This window comes from Salmo salar, chromosome 14, assembly GCF_965601325.2.
Source record: "Salmo salar chromosome 14, fSalSal1, whole genome shotgun sequence".
Classification (NCBI taxonomy): domain Eukaryota; kingdom Metazoa; phylum Chordata; class Actinopteri; order Salmoniformes; family Salmonidae; genus Salmo; species Salmo salar.
This window is the reverse complement of record NC_138304.1, coordinates 82,478,136-82,500,345: the sequence shown is the minus strand read 5'-3', so window position 1 is coordinate 82,500,345 and position 22,210 is coordinate 82,478,136. Positions and strand designations below refer to the sequence as shown.

General features: G+C 41.7%; 1 protein-coding gene across 3 annotated transcripts; it reads left to right on the top strand.

Annotated features, from left to right (window-relative positions):
* The first annotated feature begins 495 nt into the window (after nucleotides 1-495).
* Nucleotides 496-13,530, top strand: LOC106570298 (putative tyrosine carboxypeptidase MATCAP2). 3 transcript variants are annotated; one of them, XM_014142465.3, is made up of 8 exons: nucleotides 497-855; nucleotides 2,304-2,578; nucleotides 2,663-3,073; nucleotides 4,913-5,056; nucleotides 9,677-9,809; nucleotides 10,235-10,540; nucleotides 11,039-11,136; nucleotides 11,868-13,530. In XM_014142465.3, exons 1-8 carry the CDS (start codon nucleotides 831-833, stop codon nucleotides 12,039-12,041), a joined length of 1,566 nt encoding a protein of 521 aa, XP_013997940.1. In that variant the 5' UTR covers nucleotides 497-830; the 3' UTR covers nucleotides 12,042-13,530. The 3 variants fall into 3 exon arrangements, with proteins under 3 accessions (XP_013997939.1, XP_013997940.1, XP_013997938.1); XM_014142464.3 differs by having other exon boundaries at nucleotides 496-855; nucleotides 2,308-3,073; XM_014142463.3 differs by having other exon boundaries at nucleotides 2,304-3,073.
* Nucleotides 13,531-22,210: the final 8,680 nt, after the last annotated feature.

Below are 22,210 nucleotides of genomic sequence, written 5' to 3'. Positions count from 1 at the left end.
ATGTCAAATTACAAGTTAGCGACCATTCTTAAATCTTTCACACATCATGATACAAACTTACGAATCATACTTGCAATCATGAATCATAAATAATGTGTGATCACGAAATTCAAAATACAAACCCAGGTAGTTCTGTGCTTCTGTCATCATTATAATCCCATAATTCAAGGCCCTACCTTCAGTGAGACATTAGGAGGATGGAATTTGACCTGCCCGGTTAAATTAAGCATATGCTTTTCTTTATGCCATTGAGTCTGAGTCACACATTTAAAACATGCAGAAATACATGGAATCAGATGAGCAGATATTGAATTAAGCTACATTTATGAAACAATTTGGTGGAATTTGTATGAAATTTGGTTAAAAAGGGAAAAACATCATACAAATATGTATAAACTGTAAATACACTTTGGAATAATATTAGTTGCAAAAAATCGAATCTCTTGTCTTTTTACTGAAAACGTCATCTCACAGAAGCACAATCGTTTCTGTGTGACGTTGCCTGGGTACCATGGAAACCGCTCTTAGCTTGAGTCATTTCGTTCTTCAGTCTCAATAACAGTTTGAGAGCTACAGGAGCACGGAATGACTGATGACATTCTCAGTTAGCTGTTTGTCTGTCATCGTTAGTTGACCATCTAGCTTGCTAATCTTGTTTAGTTTGATCTAGCTAGCTAGTTAGGTTAGTGACAGTTGGTAAACTGGTTAGTTAGCTACATTAGCTAAGGTTACGTATTAGCTAGCTAACGTTAGATAGCTAAGTTACTAGGTTTTTTTGCTTCGAAGACGTTGTTGTCAAGAGGTGGTCCTCAGAACAAAGACTCGATTCAATGCTCGAATCAATAAAAGTCACTGGTATGTATGCACTTCATCTGTGTATGACTTGAATTTGCTTGAATTAGCTAACATTAGCTTTCCAATCTGGCCAGAAAGCCAGCAACAACATAAACACACTGCACAAACAGATAAAATGCTTATAATAAGTTGTGCTGCATTTCCACTCACTCTGAAACTGGCTGTTGTTTTGACACTCGTTATTTTGATGTTTTTAATAATAATAATGTATTACATTTTTAAAGCGCTTCTAGAGCAAAAAACAACAAGCACTAGTACCATGACAGGCCAACAAATAGAGACCAAGTTGAAAGCTGCATCCTCTGAAGATGGAGAGGGGCAGTTTATGGCTTGAGCGGAGTAAGCTGGTCAGAGCATGGTAGATGATGGTGCTGGAGTCTGCTGATGATCTTGTAGACATTATAGACCTCTTAGACATTATAAAGCAGTCATAACGTACATGCTTAACTTTTCAAGCACCTTTCAAGACACCAAAAGTCACTTTTACATACACAAGATAAAAAAATCTATAAAAGCACACATTTAAAAGAGTAAGCATATAAAAAGTACACCAACATTGTTATAACAAGTCTAACAATGCATTATTACTGTCAGTAGCTACTGTATTGCAGTACTTGTTAGTACATTGACATGGTCAAGGGATATTTATCCATTCTTAATGTATTTGTTCCATGACCAGCTACTGACTCATCTTTTGGAATGATTCAGCTTGGGTAACGTTATCTGAAATGGTTTGTTTTGAAATCTGTTGTTGCCATGTGATCTGCTGAAGCCCTGAATTGGTTGAGTTGTTAGTACAGTGGTTGCAAAGCTTCCACATCAGTGCTCCTGTCTGAACAAAGTAGTTACACACAGTGTGATGACGCTCCTGGTCAACCAGCCCATCTCACTGGAGCACAGGACACAAGGCTCTGCACTAGGGCTGCTACCCTATCAGACTCTGGAGACATGATGGGAATCATTTGGCGACACGCCTACATCATAACTGACTGTGCTTTGTGCATAATAGTCCCACTAAGGACTGCTGATACAGTTGTTATAAAGCTGTAACTGGAGAGGTTGTCAGAAATGTCCATTTGGATATGTCCATTTGAGGTCTATGCACTGTGATTCTATGAAATGGAGGAGGATAGAAGCAGCCTTTATTGCCTTGGGCTGAGTGAGTCAGTGTTGCTCTGCAAACCCAAACTAATGATATCACCCTCTGAGCTATTGAATAATCCTCTATTGGGTTCTGTAAACAACACATGCACACATGACATAATTCACAGAAGTCTAGCTTTAGAGCTGAACTGGCTGCAGACTGAAGAAGCTCCTCTGTCTCGTTCTGTAAGAGGATTAGCCCATGTACTGCTCAGTGAGTGAGTGAGAGAATCTAAAATAAGTAAGCTGCTGTGTCAGTGTTACTGACTCAACCCTCGGTCAGTCATCATCACTTGTTGTTTCAGAAAGGCTCCATTGGCCAGAGATGGAGCAGTCTAAGAAGTACCTCCTGAGCTCGACAGTGCCGGTAGAGATGGAGATCTCTAAGAATTACTCGAGCCCCACTGTGCCGGACAAGCAGCCTCTGAGCCCCACTCAGGTGTGCCTGGAGAAGCTGTCCTCCAGCATCCTCAAGGACCTCTTTACCACAGGAACCAGCAGCTACAATGTGCTCCTGCAGGGCGAGGAGGAGGAGAGACAGAGCCCAAAGCACTCCCCGTACCGCAGGCCCAAGAAGACGGTGAGATGTGCCTCTACATCCAGCAGGTCACACGATAACCACCGCCATCCGTCTGTAACTCCTCTGTTACTGTTGGGCCAGCAGGGCAGCGGAGACACCAGGGACACCAGGCACCCCTCCCACCACCATGTCTTCTCCTCTGCCTCAGGGGGCTTCGCCAGCAGACAAAAGGCAGCCCACAGCATCACGGTCCTGGGTAGCACCATGGGCCTGTCCCCCCGCCCTGTCGCCCGGCCACGGAAGACCTGCTTTTCTAGTTCACCCCGTACCAAGCTGCCCTCACTGCCCAGAGGAGGGGTGATGCGGGAAGGGGAGAACGCCGGGATCAAGAAGCTTTGCATCCTCACTGCCATCAAGCCGTCCAACGTGGAGAAGGAGAAGGTGAAGTTCTTCAAGTCGGACTTCAGCTACAATCCTCAGTTTGAGTACAGCAACCCTGTGTCTCCGCTGGTGCTGGCTCGCCACAACAATGCCTCCGACCGCTTCCTGACACAGGTGAGACCCATGTCAATTAAGTGTTTTTTTGGGCCATTTTAAACCATAAATCTCCCTACACATCAGCTATAACAGTGGAGAGGTGAGGAGCGAATTATCATGCCAATTACTGTTACAGGTAAGTCTAAGGACAGGAGACAAGTTTTATACAACTAAGGCAAGAGGTAGACTAGGCACAACAAACAGTAAGCACTTCCAGAGGTCGGTACAGATGACCTACCCTGTCCTAAACCATGTCCCAAGTGCCCAATGCTACTGCTGAGCCGGCTGATTTTATATAGTGAGGCACATTGTGCCGGGGTCAAGCCCAGAGCCTGTGGCCAAACAATTTCTCTCTGCCAAACCTCTTATTCTCCCAGGACTGAGCTGAAGTAAATCTGCCCACTCAGTGAAAGCCATGTAGCCAGGCAGCAGACAACCCTGACAGACAAGCTTGGATAGCTTAGCTGGGAGGAAAAGTGCTTTAAAACTCAAGCTTAGCACACCAGTCAGGGGGTGGAAAGAGACACCAGTGCTCTCTCTGTCTGAGCTGTAGTCTGGAGATCTTTCCACATTAGTATTTATCAAATGCTATCCACATTAGCCCTTATTCTGGCCAGATAGCCAACAAGCTACTCTAACGACAGATCGATAGCTGAGTGAGTATGTTAAAAGCCATGTTGTGATTACCCCAACAAGAGAAACAAGAGAAATAAGACATCGTAAAGGTTATTGGATACATGAATATTACTGCACATCTTTGTACCTCACGCAATAGTTAGCGGAGCTACAAGAATGAATTGAGGGAGAAATCAATTTCCACAAAAATATTATTTCAAGCACTACTGTAAATCACAGTGATTGTACTAGGTAGCCTGCTGTCTAACATATAGTTCAGTAGAATTAATAGAATGTAGTCTGGTCTAGTGTTTTGAGTGCGGTTGGAACTGAATAGCAACCCCTAAGGTGTTCTGTTGCATGCTTGCTATCTGGGTAACAATAGTATACTGATAGGAACCTATGGCAGCCTCTTTTGTTGAGTGAAGACTACAGAAAATGTAGGTAATTTGATCCTGTGGTGGACATTGCCGTTTGTGCTATCATGTTTACTTTCTTCCACTCCTGGTATTAGTATCGTTTTACACATTCCCATTGTGTATAACTGTGTGGCCATTCACTACACTGATGTAGAATACAACCCCTTTTTTTGTTTTGATCCTCAAAGCTGACAATCAACTGTTATTAAACTTCAAACGATGAAACACAAATTAGCCTATCTGCCCAACTTCATGTTGTTTAGGCTACCTCATGCAGTAATCTTAACCCTGATAAGCTTCAGGAACTCATTTACACTGTGTGACTTCAACAGCTAATTGTGCTATTGCGTAACCACTCCAGTTACTGTACATTTAACAGAACTGACTTGATTTCCGGTCTCTACTTGATCTCTATGGCGTGAGCGCTGGGGTGAGAGAGAGGATGATCTCTGTAATGATCTGTAGGGAGTAGGGACTGTCTCTATCAGGCCTAGTCCACAGCCCTGACCACACCACAGAGAGAAGGGAGAAAGCACTGACCTGTCCTGCCCTGGCCTTGCCACCTGACAAAACAACTCCAAGTGCTATTCCTAAAAGGGAGCTATTTATATAGCCTAATCATAGATAGCTCTTTGCTATGCAGTATATCCCTCCAAACAAATCAACTGAAGGATGAGTCAAGTTCTTGTTATTTCCCTCAATATCATCTCTCTCCTGAACTGAATCAAGCCTTTGTAGCTGTATCCTTACTGAGATAATGTCTAAGTCCTTCATTAGATTTTAGCATAATGTTTTCTGTCATTGTGTTTCTCTCCCTCTACAGGCGGTACGTATCATGGAGTTGGCCCTCCAGAAGTATGGGAATTATGAGAAGTTTGAGCAAGCCACAGGAGGCAACCTGCTCACCAAGTGCCGTATCTGGTACCTGGTCAAGAAGTACATGGAAAAGGAGGGTTGTATTGGGGAGGTGAGAGGACATGGACCAGCTGGCGTAATCTGATTCTAGATCTGTGGTCAAGGGCAACTTTTACCTGGAGAATGGTAGAAGGTACCCCTTACCACAGATCCAGGGTCAACTACAGTGCCTTCAGAAAGGATTCACACCACTTGACTTTATCCACATTTTGCTGTGTTACAGCCTGAATTTAAAATAGATGAAATATAGATTTTTTGTCACTGGCCTACACACAATACTCCATAATGTCAAAGTGAAATTATGTTTTTAGAAATCTTGAGTCAATAAGTATTCAACCCCTCTGTTGTGGCAAGACTAAATAAGTTTGGGAGTAAAAATGTGCATAAAATTCATGTAATAAGTTGCATGGACTCTGTGTGCAATAATAGTGTTTAACATGATATCTCTGTACCCCACACATCCCTCAGTTGAGCAGTGAATTTAAAACACAGATTCAACCACAAAGACCAGGGAGGTTTTCCAATGCCTCACAAAGAAAGGCACCTATTGGTAGATAGGTAAAAAAATAAAAGCAGACATTGAACATCCCTTTGAGCATGGAGAAGTTCTTAATTACACTTTGGATGTTGTATCAATACACCCAGTCACTACAAAGATACAGGTGTCCTTCCTAACTCAGTTGCCGGAGAGGAAGGAAACCGCTCAGGGATTTCACCATGAGGCCAATTTTTATTTTTTATTTTTTAATGTAACCTTTATTTAACTAGGCAAGTCAGTTAACCTGTTTAGGATAGGGGGCAGTATTTTCACGGCCGGATAAAAAAACATACCCGATTTAATCTGGTTATTACTCCTGCCCAGAAACTAGAATATGCATATAATTGTTTGATTTGGATAGAAAACACCCTAAAGTTTCTAAAACTGTTTGAATGGTGTCTGTGAGTATAACAGAACTCATGTGGCAGGCCAAAACCTGAGAAGATTCCATACAGGAAGTCCCCTCTCTGACCATTTCTTGTCCTTCTATAGCCTCTTTATGGAAAATAGAGGATCTCTGCTGTAACATGACATTTTCTAAGGCTCCCATAGGCTCTCAGAAGGCACCAGAACGGGGAATGATGACTCTGCAGTCCCTGGCTGAAAAACAGTAGGGGTTTTGGATAGTGGTCGATCTGAGAACAATGACACAGGCGCACGCGTGCATGTGAACACACCATTTTATTCTTTCAGTCTTTGAACGAAAACAACGTCTCCCGGTCGGAATATTATCACTATTTTACGAGAAAAATCGCATAAAAATTGATTTTAAACAGCGTTTGACATGCTTCGAAGTACGGTAATGGAATATTTATAATTCTTTTGTCACGATATGCGCCGGCGCGTCACCCTTCGGATAGTGTCTTGAACGCAAGAACAGAACGCAGCTATTTGGATATAACTATGGATTATTTGGAACCAAAACAACATTGGGTGTTGAAGTAGAAGTCCTGGGAGTGCATTCTGACGAAGAACAGCAAAGGTAATCCAATTTTTCTTATAGTAAATCTGAGTGGGTGTCTTGGTGGGTGTCAAAATAGCTAGCCCGTGATGGCGAGCTATCTACTCAGAATATTGCAAAATGTGCTTTCACCGAAAGCTATTTTAAAATCGGACACTGCGATTGCATAAAGGAGTTCTGTATCTATAATTCTTAAAATAATTGTTATGTTTTTTGTGAAAGTTTATCGTGAGTAATTTAGTAAATTCACCGGAAGTTTTCGGTGGGTATGCAAGTTCTGAACGTCACATGCTAATGTAAAAAGCTGGTTTTTGATATAAATATGAACTTGATTGAACAAAACATGCATGTATTGTATAACATAATGTCCTAGGAGTGTCATCTGATGAAGATCATCAAAGGTTAGTGCTGCATTTAGCTGTGGTTTTGGTTGAAAAATGGGTGTCTGATTATTTCTGGCTGGGTACTCTCCTGACATAATCTAATGTTTTGCTTTAGTTGTAAAGCCTTTTTGAAATCGGACAATGTGGTTAGATAAAGGAGAGTCGTGTCTTTAAAATGGTGTAAAATAGTCATATGTTTGAAAAATAGAAATTTTGGGATTTTTGAGGAGTTTGTAATTCGTGCCACGCCCATCATTGGATATTGGCGAGCCGTTCCGCTAGCGGAACATCTAGATGTAAGAGGTTTTAAGAACAAATTGTTATTTACAATGACGACCTACCAAAAGGCAAAAGGCCTTCTGCGGGGATGGGGGATTCAAAATAAAGTAAATAAAAATATAGGACAAAACACACATCACGACAAGAGAGACAACACTACATAAAGAGAGACCTAAGACAACAACATAGCATGGCAGCAACACATGACAGTACAGCATGGTAGCAACACAACATGACAACAAAATGGTAGCAACACAACATGACAGCAGCACAACATGGTAGCAGCACAAAAGAGGGTACAAACATTGTTGGGCACAGACAACAGCACAAAGGGAAAGAAGGTAGAGACAACATGATTGAGTCTTTGAATTAAGAGATTGAGAATAAACTGTCCAGTTTGAGTGTTTGTTGCAGCTTGTTCCAGTTGCTAGCTGCAGCAAACTGAAAAGATGAGTGATCCAGGGATATGTGTGCTTTGGGCACCTTTTTAACTGAATGTGACTGGCAGAACGGGTGTTGTATGTGGAGGATGAGGGCTGCAGTAGATATCTCAGAAATGGGGGAGTGAGGCCTAAGAGGGTTTTATAAATAAGCATCAACCAGTGGGTCTTGCGACAGGTATACAAAGATGACCAGTTTACAGAGGAGTATAGAGTGCAGTGATGTGTCCTATAAGGAGCATTGGTGGCAAATCTGATGGCCGAATGGTAAAGAACATATATTTTGGTGACTTGGTGACCAATGGTGTCACGACTTCCGCCGAAGTCGGCTCCTCTCCTTGTTCGGGCGGCGTTCGGCGGTCGACGTCACCGGCCTTCTAGCCATCGCCGCTCCATTTTCCATTGTTCCATTTGTTTTGTCTTGTTCCCCGCACACCTGGTTTACATTCCCTAATCACACTGCATATATATATTCCTCTGTTCCCCCCATGTCTTTGTGTGTAATTGTTTTGTTTTATGTTTGTTGTATCGCGCCAGTCTGGTTTTTCACCCTGGGCATTGCCTGTACCCTATTGGGGGAATTTTTGGTGAACCTTATTGTTATATTATTTGACGGTATTTTGCGCTTGTCACTTTTGCTAGTTGGCTTGATTTGTAGCTGTTTGCTCCCGTCTGTTTGTTGCTCTTGGCTAATAAAGTCGCCTGATCACCTATTCTCTGCTCTCCTGCACTTGATTCGAATGACCAGCAGCGAAAACCCTGACAAATGGTGACTTTAAAAGAGTTGAATTGCTGTGATAGGAGAAAACTGAGGATGGATCAACATTGTAGTTACTCTACAATACTAACCTAATTGACAGAGGGGAAAGAAGGAAGCCTCTACAGAATAGTGTTGACTCAGGGGTGTGAATACTTATGTAAATTAGATATTTCTGTATTTCATTTAAATACATTTGCAAAACTAAAAACATCTTTTCACTTTGTCATTATTGGGTAAAATATATTTAATCTATCTTTAATTCAGGCTGTAACACAACAAAATGTGGTATAAGGGGTATGAATGCTTTCTGAAGGCACAGTATGTTCATCCATCTAATGGTTATGTCAGAGAGCAGTTCCCAGGTGTCCCATGGCTACAAAAGAACAGCCACACAGATACAGTAGAAGGCTGACATCCCCGACGTGACAGGCAACTTGTACAAGGTTTCCATTTCCATGAGCACATCCGCTTTACAGCCCTGTGGTTTTTGTTGAGTAAATGAATAATAAGTTCCGCCACGTTCTGAGCCATGAAGGTCATAGAGACCATGGGAAACAGACATAATAAAATACTACTCTGAGCCATGAAGGTCATAGAGACCATGGGAAACAGACATAATAAAATACTACTCTGAGCCATGAAGGTCATAGAGACCATGGGAAACAGACATAATAAAATACTACTCTGAGCCATGAAGGTCATAGAGACCATGGGAAACAGACATAATAAAATACTACTCTGAGCCATGAAGGTCATAGAGACCATGGGAAACAGACATAATAAAATACTACTCTGAGCCATGAAGGTCATAGAGACCATGGGAAACAGACATAATAAAATACTACTCTGAGCCATGAAGGTCATAGAGACCATGGGAAACAGACATAATAAAATACTACTCTGAGCCATGAAGGTCATAGAGACCATGGGAAACAGACATAATAAAATACTACTCTGAGCCATGAAGGTCATAGAGACCATGGGAAACAGACATAATAAAATACTACTCTGAGCCATGAAGGTCATAGAGACCATGGGAAACAGACATAATAAAATACTACTCTGCCAGGGCCTGGTTCATCTTGTTCCTCCTAAATCTCCCAAAAGAACAAACCCCCTAAGATCACTATAATGAACTTTCTGCACACCCCAATCATAACAATTCCCACATAGTAACCCCATATTCTGCTATGGTACCGTAGCACTTATTAAGGTAGACATTTCTCAACCACATATCTCTATGTGGTGTCTTTGCCAAATAGTGCTCCATATAAAGTGAGTCTCAACATCTCTCCCTCTCTCTGTTGTCAGATAGTGGTCAATGTGACAGACGACCTCCTCTCCAGAGCGTCCATGACGGTGGTGAACAGCCGGCCCACTCTGACCATCAACATTGCCACAGCCCGGGAACACTGGCTGGAGGGCATGCTACGACACGAGATCGGTTGGTACTATAACTCCATTATACCTCTAGGGGTGCTTAGTTTTGTCAAGAGGTGCACAAATCCCAGTGTTTGTTCCAGTATTGCAGCCACACAGTAATGTAATTCAAGGGTAACATAATGCACACAGTTGTCCTGGATCAGGGAGAATGGGTCAGGAGTGCTAGGTGCAAAACATGTATTGGTTGATAAGAGACACTTCCACAACCACAGCACATTTAAATGAACACAATCATTACTCATGGTCCTGGACCACTCAATACTGAACTTGCTGTTCGCTCACAGTAATTCACCGGCCCACTAGTCTGCTCTGCTGTACTCAGCAGCACTGTTATTTTTTCTAGGATGAGGTCAGCTTGGGACTCTTCACCCTGTTGGTGCAATATAGCCACTGCGATCATTTCCTGTGTCTGTGCACACTGCCCAGGCACACACTACTTCCGGGGCATCAACAACGCCCAGCAGCCGTGGAACAGCGGAGTCGGCAGGAAGAAGCACAACCTCCGACCTTTGAACCCCACGGAGGAGGGGCTGGCCAGCATCCACTCTGTCCTGTTCCGTAAGGACCCTACCCTGTGGAGGGCCGCCTTGCTCTACTACACTGTGTACCAGGCCAGCCGCATGTCCTTCTCTCAGCTGTTCCACAGCCTGGGACGCTTCGTCCAGGACCCCAACACACGCTGGGACTACTGTGTACGAGCCAAGAGGGGACAGACCAACACCGCACAGCCTGGTAACTAACACAGACACAACCGTTTGTTGTTCACACGCTCATCCAGATGTAGTATCTTCATTTGAGCCGGTTTGCTACAGCAGGAAAATAATCCTACAGCAACAGGAAATGTGAATTATTATGTGGATTATAATTAATGGACATTTTTGTAGGGGTTGATACATCTTTCGTAAGGAAAAATCAAGTCTGAAATTTGAAAGTGTAAATTGCAAACTTCAGAAGCCTTTTTAAACCTCCGATACACTACACGTTTTAAATGTTCTGCATTGCAGGAAAGTTCTCCTGCAACAGGGTGATCAAATTAAGCTCCTACGTCTGTCCATAGGCAGTCCTGCATGCAGCTACATGCCTATCTCTTACTTGAGCTTTTCCTCCTACTGGAGTCAGTATTTTCTACCAGGCCTTGGCTGTTTTTAACTTCTGATGTAATGAATGTGGACTTGACTGTTTCAGTACGTACTGATGTCATCTCCATGGGCTTGTTGTTGTATATTTCAGGTTGTTTCAGTAAGGACCAGGTTTACCTGGATGGCATCCTGAAGATCCTGAGACACAGAGAGAAGATTGACTTCCAGTTGCTAATGTCCCTGGGGAAGGTGGGTAACAGGGGGTCTGTTTAATATATCAGACTAAGACCCATAGACGTGGCAAGAGTAGGTTTATCAGGAGGCTGCCTAACCGGCATCCTATGCCTTTTTGTGCGTAATGATTATTTTGCAAAGGGTTTGCATTACACTGCAGACAGGAGACATAATGGCGATGTTTGACTACACAGCTTTCGTATCGCTCTCCTCTCTCCCTCTCTCTCCTTCACCATAACTACAATGCCTATTTGCACATGAATTTAAATGAGATGCCAGGCTGAAAAAGCTTAGGTAAATACAGCAGTATGAGGAGAAAGCAGAGCAGACCATATTATTAATTCAGGCATAGAGAGGGAACACATGACTCAATGTGTTTCACACAGATGGGCTTCCAGTGTTACTGCTGTCTGTTCTAGGCATATCTGTATAGCACAGGTGGCCAACCCTCCTTCTAGAGAGCTACTTGGTATGCAGGCTTTTGTTCCTGCCCTGCTCTAGCACGTCTGATTCTAATGAGCTGCTCATCAGAGCATGGATTCGCAGTTCCTGGTGTGTTAGAGTAGTGGATTATGAACAAAAGCCTGCCTGGAGGAGGGTTGGCCAGTGGCACTCCCTGCTGAATAGAAACCTGCTTGTATTACATTATTCCATCTTGATTGTTTCTGTCTGTCTGACGTTTTTCTTCGCTTGTTCTAAAACACATTAGCATGATCTCGATTGTTTCTGTCTGTCTGCTTGCCCAGGTGTCGTACGAGGACGTGGATCGGCTGAAAGGCCTGGCGCAGATGGAGCCCGTGAGGATACCTCACTTCCTGCAGGACACAGCGTGCTACGCTGAACAGCTGGAGAAGATCATGGAGGTCAACCAGCTGACTGACGAGGAGCTCGGGGTGCTCATCCGAGACATGGAGGACTAGTGGGCCTGCACACTCAGTTACTCCAGCACATAGCTTTTATAGGTTAACAGCAACCGGACCAAGATCCATTTGGGATTGAAACGTTTTGTAAATAACAAAGGCATAGAGGTTGTTATAAGGTTGTTATAAAGGTATGTGTTGGAGTACGTGAGTGTGCGGGTTCTTCTGTCCCAGTACCCCGTGAAAAGTGACCATATGCTCCTCATCTGAGCATACCCAGAAATAAGTGACCCCTGACCCTCCAGTATGCCACACTTCCACCGAGCTACTGAGCTACCGAAACCTGACATCATTCACAGTGACAACCCTGCATCTCTCACTACCATCCCCAACAGGCAAAATGGTATATGATGTCATGATGATGTAGTTTCCTGGTTGAAAACTAGTTTTCTACCACGTATGGTAGCTGTGTGACGTGACTGACTTGTGCAGCGTACTGTATTGTATGTAGGGTTTCCCTCTCCATTTCTCCATCTCTCTCTTGCACCCCAAAGCTAAGTGCACTTCTAGTTTCAATATTCTGTTCCAAAGACTAATGGGTTCCTATGCTTTTACTGTGCCCTTGGTTGGTTACTGTTCTAATAGTTGATGTTCAGGGAATTACCCATGAACCAGAGAGAGTGTGTGGTTGTCAGTATCGGGCTGCAGTAAGAGACGTACAGGAGAGAGATGGCTATGGTATCATAAAAGCACAACACTGATTCATGATGTACCAGGTCACAGTGGAGGAAGGCATGTGGAAGAGGCAACCTAACGAAGCACAAGACAGCAGCATAGTGCTGAGATAGTAGGATTGTGATAGCATAGAAGTGCATTGTGGATCATATGTATTTGTGCCCCGTTGATGTATCCGGCAAGAGGTTACCTTGGTGCAGCAGCATCAATCCCTACAAACACCCATCGTCTTAAGATTTGCACTTTTCTCTCCAGCATTTATAACCTTTCACCTATGAACTTTGAACTGCTTTGTTTCAGGCAGTTTCCTTAGAGATAACCTTATAACCTTACACTGATGAACTCTCCTTGCTGCATTTTAAAACCAACCAATAGGCCTAGTGTTTTTAAAGGCACAGTACAACAGTAATATTGTACTGTAATGTTTTTCTCCGTTTTGTCAAACATGATTGACAGGTTGTTGATGTTCTTGCTTTTGGTACCTGTTATGAGAACTGAACACTGTGATATTTGATAAATATTGTTCTATTGACACTTCCACCTAGCCTGGTCCTAGATCAGTTTGTGCTGTCTTGCCAATAGTTATTTCCAATGACCATAGGAGTTGGCAGGACAGCACAAACTGATCTGGGACCAGTCTAATTTTGACCTGATGTAGGTAGCATGTTTGCTGCCGATACTTCACCACAAATGGCCCTGGGCATGATCCAACTGTATGATGAGCACTATGTATTGTATTGTACTGTATTTTAATACCTCCCGATGTTCACTGAAGCCCTGGGAAACCCTAATAAAGTGGATCCATCACATTGGAGACTTGACTTTGTGTTTCTGTCTGTTCTCAATCTGAGGAAAGAGGTGTTGCAGTCACCTTGTCGCTTCATTAATCTCCGGTTTCGCTGTGAAACGACTCCATTGTGGCCCTGTGTTTATTGGCACCTACAAGTACTGACATGCTGGACAATAGGCCTCTGTCTACACGGCTCACCAACAAGAACAGGTCCTCTTATCCTGGGCGTCCACTCTGCTCCATAGAACCTGGGTCATATTCACTAGGCATGAAATGGAAGAAAACAGGCTGAAACAGGGAGGTACTATCTCACCTTGTCCTATAAGAAATGCTTGTTTTAATTTTCTGTTGCAGAACGTTTTTAAATGTTTTTCTACTGGTGTGCTCTGATTTGTTAAATGGATAGGTGCTTGTCCTACTTGAGGAGACGACTTCATAGTGTGGGCTGGTCAGGAGGTGTTTTCTATGGTTAGATATGGGTGTTTATCAGTGGAGGCTGCTGAGGGGAGGATGGCTCATAATAATGGCTGGAATGGAGTCAATGGAATGGTATGAACCACATGCACGTGTTTGATACCATGCCATTGACTCCATTTCAGCCATTATTATGAGCTGTCCTCCCCTTAGCAGCCTTCACCGGTGTTTATAGTCTATCGGTCAAGCTTGACCTGGCTGTTATTGTGTTATACTACTAACAATGGAATCAGGTTCATTTTAACATGGAAACCAGATGATAAATGTATGAGATTCTATGTTTTACGCAAGACAATGTCAAAAGCCAAGTTTCTAAACATTCTGAGACAATTTTTCTTTTGTATGGGCTTGTTTCACATGGCTTGGAAGCCAACCATAAATATTTCACAGAGCCATTTTGTTTTAGAAGCTTGTCTGGTAAAAGTGGGTTAGATGTTTGTAGGACAGGTGTGACAGCTGAAGTGTGGGTGGGCTCAAGGAGAGGAGGCCTCTGCAGTCCACATCTTTCACCGCTAGAGGGCAAGCCCATCCACTACTTTCTCCATAGCTCTATTCGGCAGTGATATGATTCGACTATGATATGTGAAATCACTTAAAAACTGAAGAAAGCGGCAACTCAACTCCCAACATCATATACCAATGATGAAAGTAGAATTATGAACATTACAAAAGGTGCATTTTACTTTAAACACATTCCATCCTAATGTGACACAGCCAGTATTGACCGATAGTAACCATACTCTTAGTGAGGATATGTTTGTATACATGACATCACAGACCGAAGGTTCCTTCTGAACTTCCTCATCCTGTAATACATGATGCTGATAGTGATGTAACCATAGCAATAGAGGATGTAACATCCCCCAAGCGCAGTTCACTCAGACATGTGCCACTGAAAGAAGAACTTGGCTGAAATGAAACGGATAAGCTGTCGCAAGAGCAGAGCTCGACACTTTCCAGGCACACTTACCTTCAGGATGTCACAGCTTCCAAAATACGAACCTCAGAGATGAATGGTCCTTATTTTCACATTAATCATCTGGTTGGAAAGCCAGGTCTACTTTTTTAGGATAGTGATAAAGAATACTCTTAAATGTCTGCCCACATGACAAAATACTACAGTTTACTATAGAATACTACAGTACTTACTATAGAATTATAACAGAAACTGTAGTATACTGTAGAATACTATACTACACACTGTAGGATCCATCGATCATGTGTATTGTAGTACTTACTATAGAATGTTGTAGTATACTGTAGAATACTATAGTAAATACTACAGTGCAATCTACAAAAAAAACGGTAGTAAATACTACAATAAGGTCTGCAAAAACACTGCACTTTTATAACTATAGTAAATACTACAGTGTTTAATTTGCATATACCCTGCCAATTCCCCTCCCCCATATCGCAGTTTGAGCCACCAACAAGTGAGAAACCTATGTATAGACCATATATTGTGTTCCCTACAGATTATAGAAAAGGGCAGAAGCTCTCAACTATCTGTACCGACCCCAGCCCTACCTACCTACAGGTTATGGAAAATGTGTTCTTTTAGTATTTCTCCAGTAGGTTTCCTGAAGAAGAAAGCCTCCACTTCTATGTCAAAGATAATAAAACAAAAACACTACAGTAAATACTACAATATAGTACAGTGCGCAAAAACACTACAGTAAATACTACAGTATAGTACAATACACAATAACATTAATTACTATAGTATATTCTACAGTTGTCTTTTACTACAGTATTTATACCATAGTTAACTGTAAATACTACAGTATACTACAGTATTCACTGTAGTGTTTTTTCAGACTACAGTGAATACTACAGTAAATTCTGCAAAAACACTACACTGAATACTATAGTATTTTTTCATGTGGGTATTGAAGTGTTATAATAACAGTCAGCCCTAGGATTCAAACCCACTTCTCTAACCTCTGTTAAGAGGCTACATTCTATCACTATCCCTAAGCTCAACATGAATAAAAATGAATAAATCAAAGTCAGCGGGTTGCAGAAGATCACTTGTATGAAAAACACTCTCAGTTTCTGTGGCTTTTACAGAGCAGCTTTGATCTGTTAAATGTCACCATTGTCTGTGTCTGGTTTTAAAACAATAACAAGGGAGGTTATTATCCTCCGATGAGGTTATTGCCCTGTTTTTCTGTCTGATTGTGAAAGTGACCAGAGACAGCGAGAGAGATAAAGAGAGTTACAGTAGTGAATGCATACATTTCATTTCATGCATTTTTTGCACTGGCCCCCCGTGGGAATCAAACCCACAACCCTGGCATTGCACACACCATGCTGGCGTTGCAAACGCCATGCTCTACCAACTGAGCCACAGGGAAGGCTTTAAAAAAGAGGGAGAAGCAATTGTGCTGACTCATCGTGACCAAGTCATCAGGGGTAGTCATCACCGTTGCATACATTTGACAATAAATATCTGCGTGCACTATTTCTGAAAAGAATGTGCATGCACACCTATTGGAAAACTGTACGCGCTTGAACAAGCATTATAACTCCGCCTGAATTCACCTTTTATGGTGATAATAATGCCCTTATTTGCTGTATACTTTGAAAGTATTGGAATTAGGCCAAGACAGTGTACCTAAAGGAAATATCAATGAAGAACTTGATCAAATGTCTTTGGAAGTGTTGGCAGAATGTTTTTTATTTTTTCGGTGACTTTTACTGTAGGCCTGTCTGACCTAAATGAACCTAAATATGCTGCACTGTCCGCAAATTCTGAAACATTGTCTACTCTGGAACAAAATGTAAACTACAGTAGGCCTACTTACAGGGGTAGCCAACACACTTCAATGCAAAAGATCAACTGTCTGTTCACCTGTTAAATTCTACTATATGTTATAAACCTCGTTCCCTTTCGGATGCATAGAGCAAAAACTTGAAATTATAATAGCCTATCTAATAGTCCCAATTAAATGAGAGATGCTCATAGTAATTTGTTGTATGGCTACTTCAGAAATATGAACTCATCATAGCCAGAAAAGGTGCAATGGTTATGATATACACTGAATTTACAAACCATTAAGAATACCTTCCTAATATCGAGTTGCACTCCCCCCTTTTGCCCCCAGAACAGACTCAATTCGAGGACACATGGACTCTACAAGGTGTCGAAAGTGTTCCACGGGAATGCTGGCCCATGTTGACTCCAATCCTTCCCACAGTTGTGTCAAGTTGGCTGGATGTCCTTTGGGTGGTGACCCATTTTTGATACATATGGGAAACTGTTGAGCTTGAAAAACCCAGCAGCATTGCAGTTCTGGCTAACCTAGTCTCAGAACATTTCATATTATTCTCTACGTAAATCCGAGACCCTCCATTTAATATGATATGTTACGTTTCGTATGGTATGTATTAATTTGTGGATGTCCATCATCCATTTCATATATGTTACGAATTACAATTTGTATGATACTTTACGAATTTGCAACTAGTTAGCATGTTAGCTAACTCTTCCCCTAACCATAACCTTAACCCTTCCCCTAACCTTAACCCTTTAACCTAGCCATCTAGCTAATGTTAGCAACAACATATTGGAATTCGTAACATATCACACATTTTCCAAGTACATAACATATTTAGCAAAGTAGCTAAAAAGTAGTAAGTAGTTGAAAAGTTGCTAATTAGCTAAAATACTAAAGTTGTCCATGACAAGATTTAAACACACAACCTTTGGGTTGCTAGATCATCAAGTTATATGCCCGCCCACCTTTTATTTTTGCCTTAAGTAGCCTTTTGTTATATGTAACCATACCAAACTTAACATATCATACTCATTTCAGTGTCTCGGATTTGACATAACTTTTTTGTTTCTACTCTATGAGACCAGGCTGGCACCTACTACCATACCCCCTTCAAAGGCACTTCAATCCTTTATCTTGTCCATTCACCCTCAATGGCACAAGCTTGGGGGAATATTTTGTGGGTACGCAATGTTAATAAATGAGGCCCCAGCTCAGCTCCCATCCATCCATCCTAGGCTTTATGGGGAAATGCAGAGACTAACTTGGAGAGAAAACACAATACTTCCATCATAGAGTTAGGAGAAGAGGAACTTCTTGGAGGGTTGCCATCTTATCTTGACTAGACACTTAGTTTGGAATCTGATTGATTGCTTCAGTGGACAGGAGTGTGCTCCTAATCTCAGCTCGTTACCTGAATAAAAGACACCTGGGAGCCAGAAATATAACTGATTGAGAGGGGGTCAAATACTTATTTCCCTCATTAAAATGCAAATCATTTTATAACATTTTTGACATGCAGTTTTCTGGATTTTTTTGTTGTTATTCTGTCTCTCACTGTTCAAATAAACCTACCATTAAAATTATAGACTGATCCTTTCTTTATCAGTGGGCAAACATACAAAATCAACAGGGGATCAAATACTTTTTTCCCCCACTGTAGTCACAACCATTTTTCCCCATCTTGCTGTGTTACAACCTGAATTTAAAATGGATTCCATTGAGATTGTGTCACAGGCTTACACACAGCACCCTATAATGTCAAAGTGGAAGTATGTTTTTAGATTTTTTTTTTTTACAAATGAATGAAAAATGAAAATCTGAAATGTCTTACATTTACATTTACATTTAAGTCATTTAGCAGACGCTCTTATCCAGAGCGACTTACAAATTGGTGCATTCACCTTATGATATCCAGTGGAACAACCACTTTACAATAGTGCATCTAAATCTTTTAAGGGGGGGGGGGGGTTAGAAGGATTACTTTATCCTATCCTAGGTATTCCTTAAAGAGGTGGGGTTTCAAGTCTTGAGTCAATAAGTATTCAACTCCTTTGTTATGGCAAGCCTATATCAATTCAGGAGTAAAAATGTGCTTAACATGATTTTTTAATGACTTTCTGTACCCCACACATACAGATAATTGTAAGTGGCTGCATCATAATATGGGTATGCTTGTCATTGGTCAGGACTAGGGAGTTTTTTTCACAGGGTGCAACTTCGGTTTTAGAAGTGGGAGGGGGGGGGGGGGGGGCATTTAAAAAAAATCCAGTTGGATAAACACTCCAAACAGCCTACCCAACCGCTCGGAGGCGACCGCGTGGTCCAAAAGCACACCGTTGCTTTGTTTTGTATCACATTCTAACGATAAAACTGTGAGGGACAAAAATGCAATTTCAGAATGTCCCCAGTGAAAGTTACGCCCCTATTTTTTTAGGATAAATATCTGAGCTAAGCACAGGCAAAATCCTGGAGTTAAACCTGGTTCAGTGTACTTTCCAACAGACACTGGGAGACAGATTCACCTTTCAGCAGGACAATAACCTAAAACTCAAAGCCAAATATAAACTGGAGTTGCTTACTAAGATGACATTGGATGAGTGGTCTAGTTACAGTTTTGACTTAAATCAGCTTGCAAATCTATGGCAACACTTTAAAATGGCTGTCTATCAATGATAAACAACAAACTTCACAGAACTTGAAGATTTTTTAAAATAATGTGCAAATATTGTACAATCCAGGTGTGCAAAGCTCGTAGAGTCTTACCCAGAAAGACTCACAGCTGTAATCGCTGCCAAAGGTGATTCTAACATGTATTTAGTCAGGGGGTTGAACACTGTAGTTCAGAGATCAGTGTGTGTGTGTGTGTGTGTGTGTGTGTGTGTGTGTGTGAGTTCACATACTGTATCCTATCTTCATCTGGACAGACAATGTGTTGGAAGGAGCTAGTAATTGGTTGCCGGGCTCCATGTCAAGTTGCCTCACTTACTTATGGTGCTGCCTACTCCTGATGATTCGTTTTTCAAATCATATGAGCAAAAATATTTTCACTTTATCTGGGACTCTAAACCAGACAAAATAAAGCGTGCCTATCTATATAATGAATATGAATTGGGTGGGTTGAGATGGTTAAATATAAAAGCACTAAACCTCTAAAAGCTTCACTCATTCAAAAGTTTACTTGAACCCTACATGGTTCTCAAGTAGATTACTAAGAAACGCTAATCCATTGTTCAAAAATTGCCTTTTTGCCTTTGTGCAGATTGCCGTGTCTCATTTTCGATTAATTGAAAATGATACTTTTTTCAAACAAGCATTGCAGACTACAATTTCAATTTCATCCCCCTGAAAAGATAATATTTGTTCTATGGCTGAACTCATGTGCTGGTTGATAAAATACCTGTATTTATGGGAAAGATGTTTGAAAAGGGTATTTTCTTTCTTAAATTATATTGTAAATTGTAATGGTAGAGTTATGTCTTTCATGGAGTTATCAGAATTGTACGGGAAGGTCTGCTCAATCCAAGAGTACAACCAATTGATTACCGCATTGCCCCAAAAATGGAGGCGGCAGGTGGCAGGAGGAGGAGATGGGGAACTGGTCTTTCTGCTCAATATAAAGGATCAAAACTGGCAGAGGAATAAAATAGCATAAATAGGAATGTATACCAGTTTCATTTGAGGACCAGGATGTTGACAACTGTGCCATACAGATTGCAAAATAGTTGGGATCCGATTCCATGGTACAGGGTGTATGAGTTGATATATAAAATGACGCAAGATTCAAGACTACATGCTTTTCAGCTAAAATTATTATATAGAATTCTTGCCACCAACAAAATGTTGAATATTCAGGGCGCAAAATCATCGAAGCTCTGCAGATTTTGTTGTGAGGATACAGAATCAATAGACCATTTATTTTGGTATTGCCCTCAGGTAGCCTTTTTCTGGTCTCAGGTTCAGGAATGGCTGAAAATGCATAACATTGATCTAAAATTGACCCTAGAAATAGTACTGTTAGGAGATCTGGAGAGACCGGGTCACTCAATTACTAATACTCTTAGTAAAAGTATTTATCTTCAACTCGCAACCTGTGGATTCTATTAGATTAGATAGATTGAAATTGTACATTAAACATCACAGCATAGTTGAAAGATATATGTTGTGTAGAAATCCAAAGAGGGTGGCCAGCAGAGATAGGTGGGATGGGCTGAGGGAAGCTGAGGGTTGGAATGTGGAAATGGAGACAAGTGGGAGTGGAGTTGCTGGGCGGGAGATAGAATGATGGTCAAAGATAAAAGTATAAAAAATAAAGTCAAAATAAAACATAATAAAAAGTATGTTTGATTGACACTGAGGGGCAGTGTTTTTACAGCTAATGTTGGTTCGCCTGATGCTGTGCAGGTGTTTGTACACATGCATATACACACACACTCTCATTCGAATACACACACACACACACGTAAATAGTGCCAGACATGCACTCAAACATATACAGTTGGCCTTGCTGTTATGATTTTAGTTGTCCTTGATGTCCTTAGTTTTTTTGCATTGTTGTTTTCTCTTTAGTAAATTTTCTTGGTTGTTGGAGCACTGGGGGGTTTCTTGGGGGTGGGGAATGAAATACATTTCATTTTTTATTATTTTTCCTTGGGGGGGGGACGGGGACTGTGGGAGGGGTCTCGGATGGTTGAGGGGCAGCTATTGGGTATGACGCTACAAGCTTTACACACCTGTATTTGGGGAGTTTCTCCCATTCTTTTCTGCAGATCCTCTCAAGCTCTGTCAGGTTGGATGGGGAGCATTACTGCACAGCTAGTTTCAGGTCTCTCCAGAGATGTTCGATCAGGTTCAAGCCCAGGCTCTGGCTGGGCCACTCAAAGACATTCAGAGACTTGTCCCGAAGCCACTCCTGCATGGTCTTGGCTGTGTGCTTAGGGTCGTTGTCCTGTTGGAAGGTGAACCTTCACCCCAGTCTGAGGTCCTGAGCAGGTTTTCCACAAGGATCTCTCTGTACTTTTCTCCGTTCATCTTTCCCTAGATTCTGACTAGTCACTCAGTTCCTGCCGCTGAAAAACCTCCCTACAGCATGATAACTGTAGGGATGGTGCCAGGTTTCCTCCAGATGTGACGCTTAGCATTCAGGTCAAAGAGTTCAATCTTGGTTTCATCAGACCAGAGACTCTTGTTTCTCATGGTCAGAGTCCTTTAGGTGCCTTTTGGCAAACTCCAAGTGGGCTGTCATGTGCCTTTTACAGACAGGTGTGTGCTTTTCAAAATCATGTCCAATCGAGATGTCCACAGGTGGACTCTATTCAAGTTATAGAAACATCTCTAGGATGATCAATTGAAACAGGATGCACCTGAGCTCAATTGAGCCTCATAGGATCTGAATACTTATGTAAATAATATATTTTTATAAATGTGCAACAATTCTAAAAACCTGTTTTCAC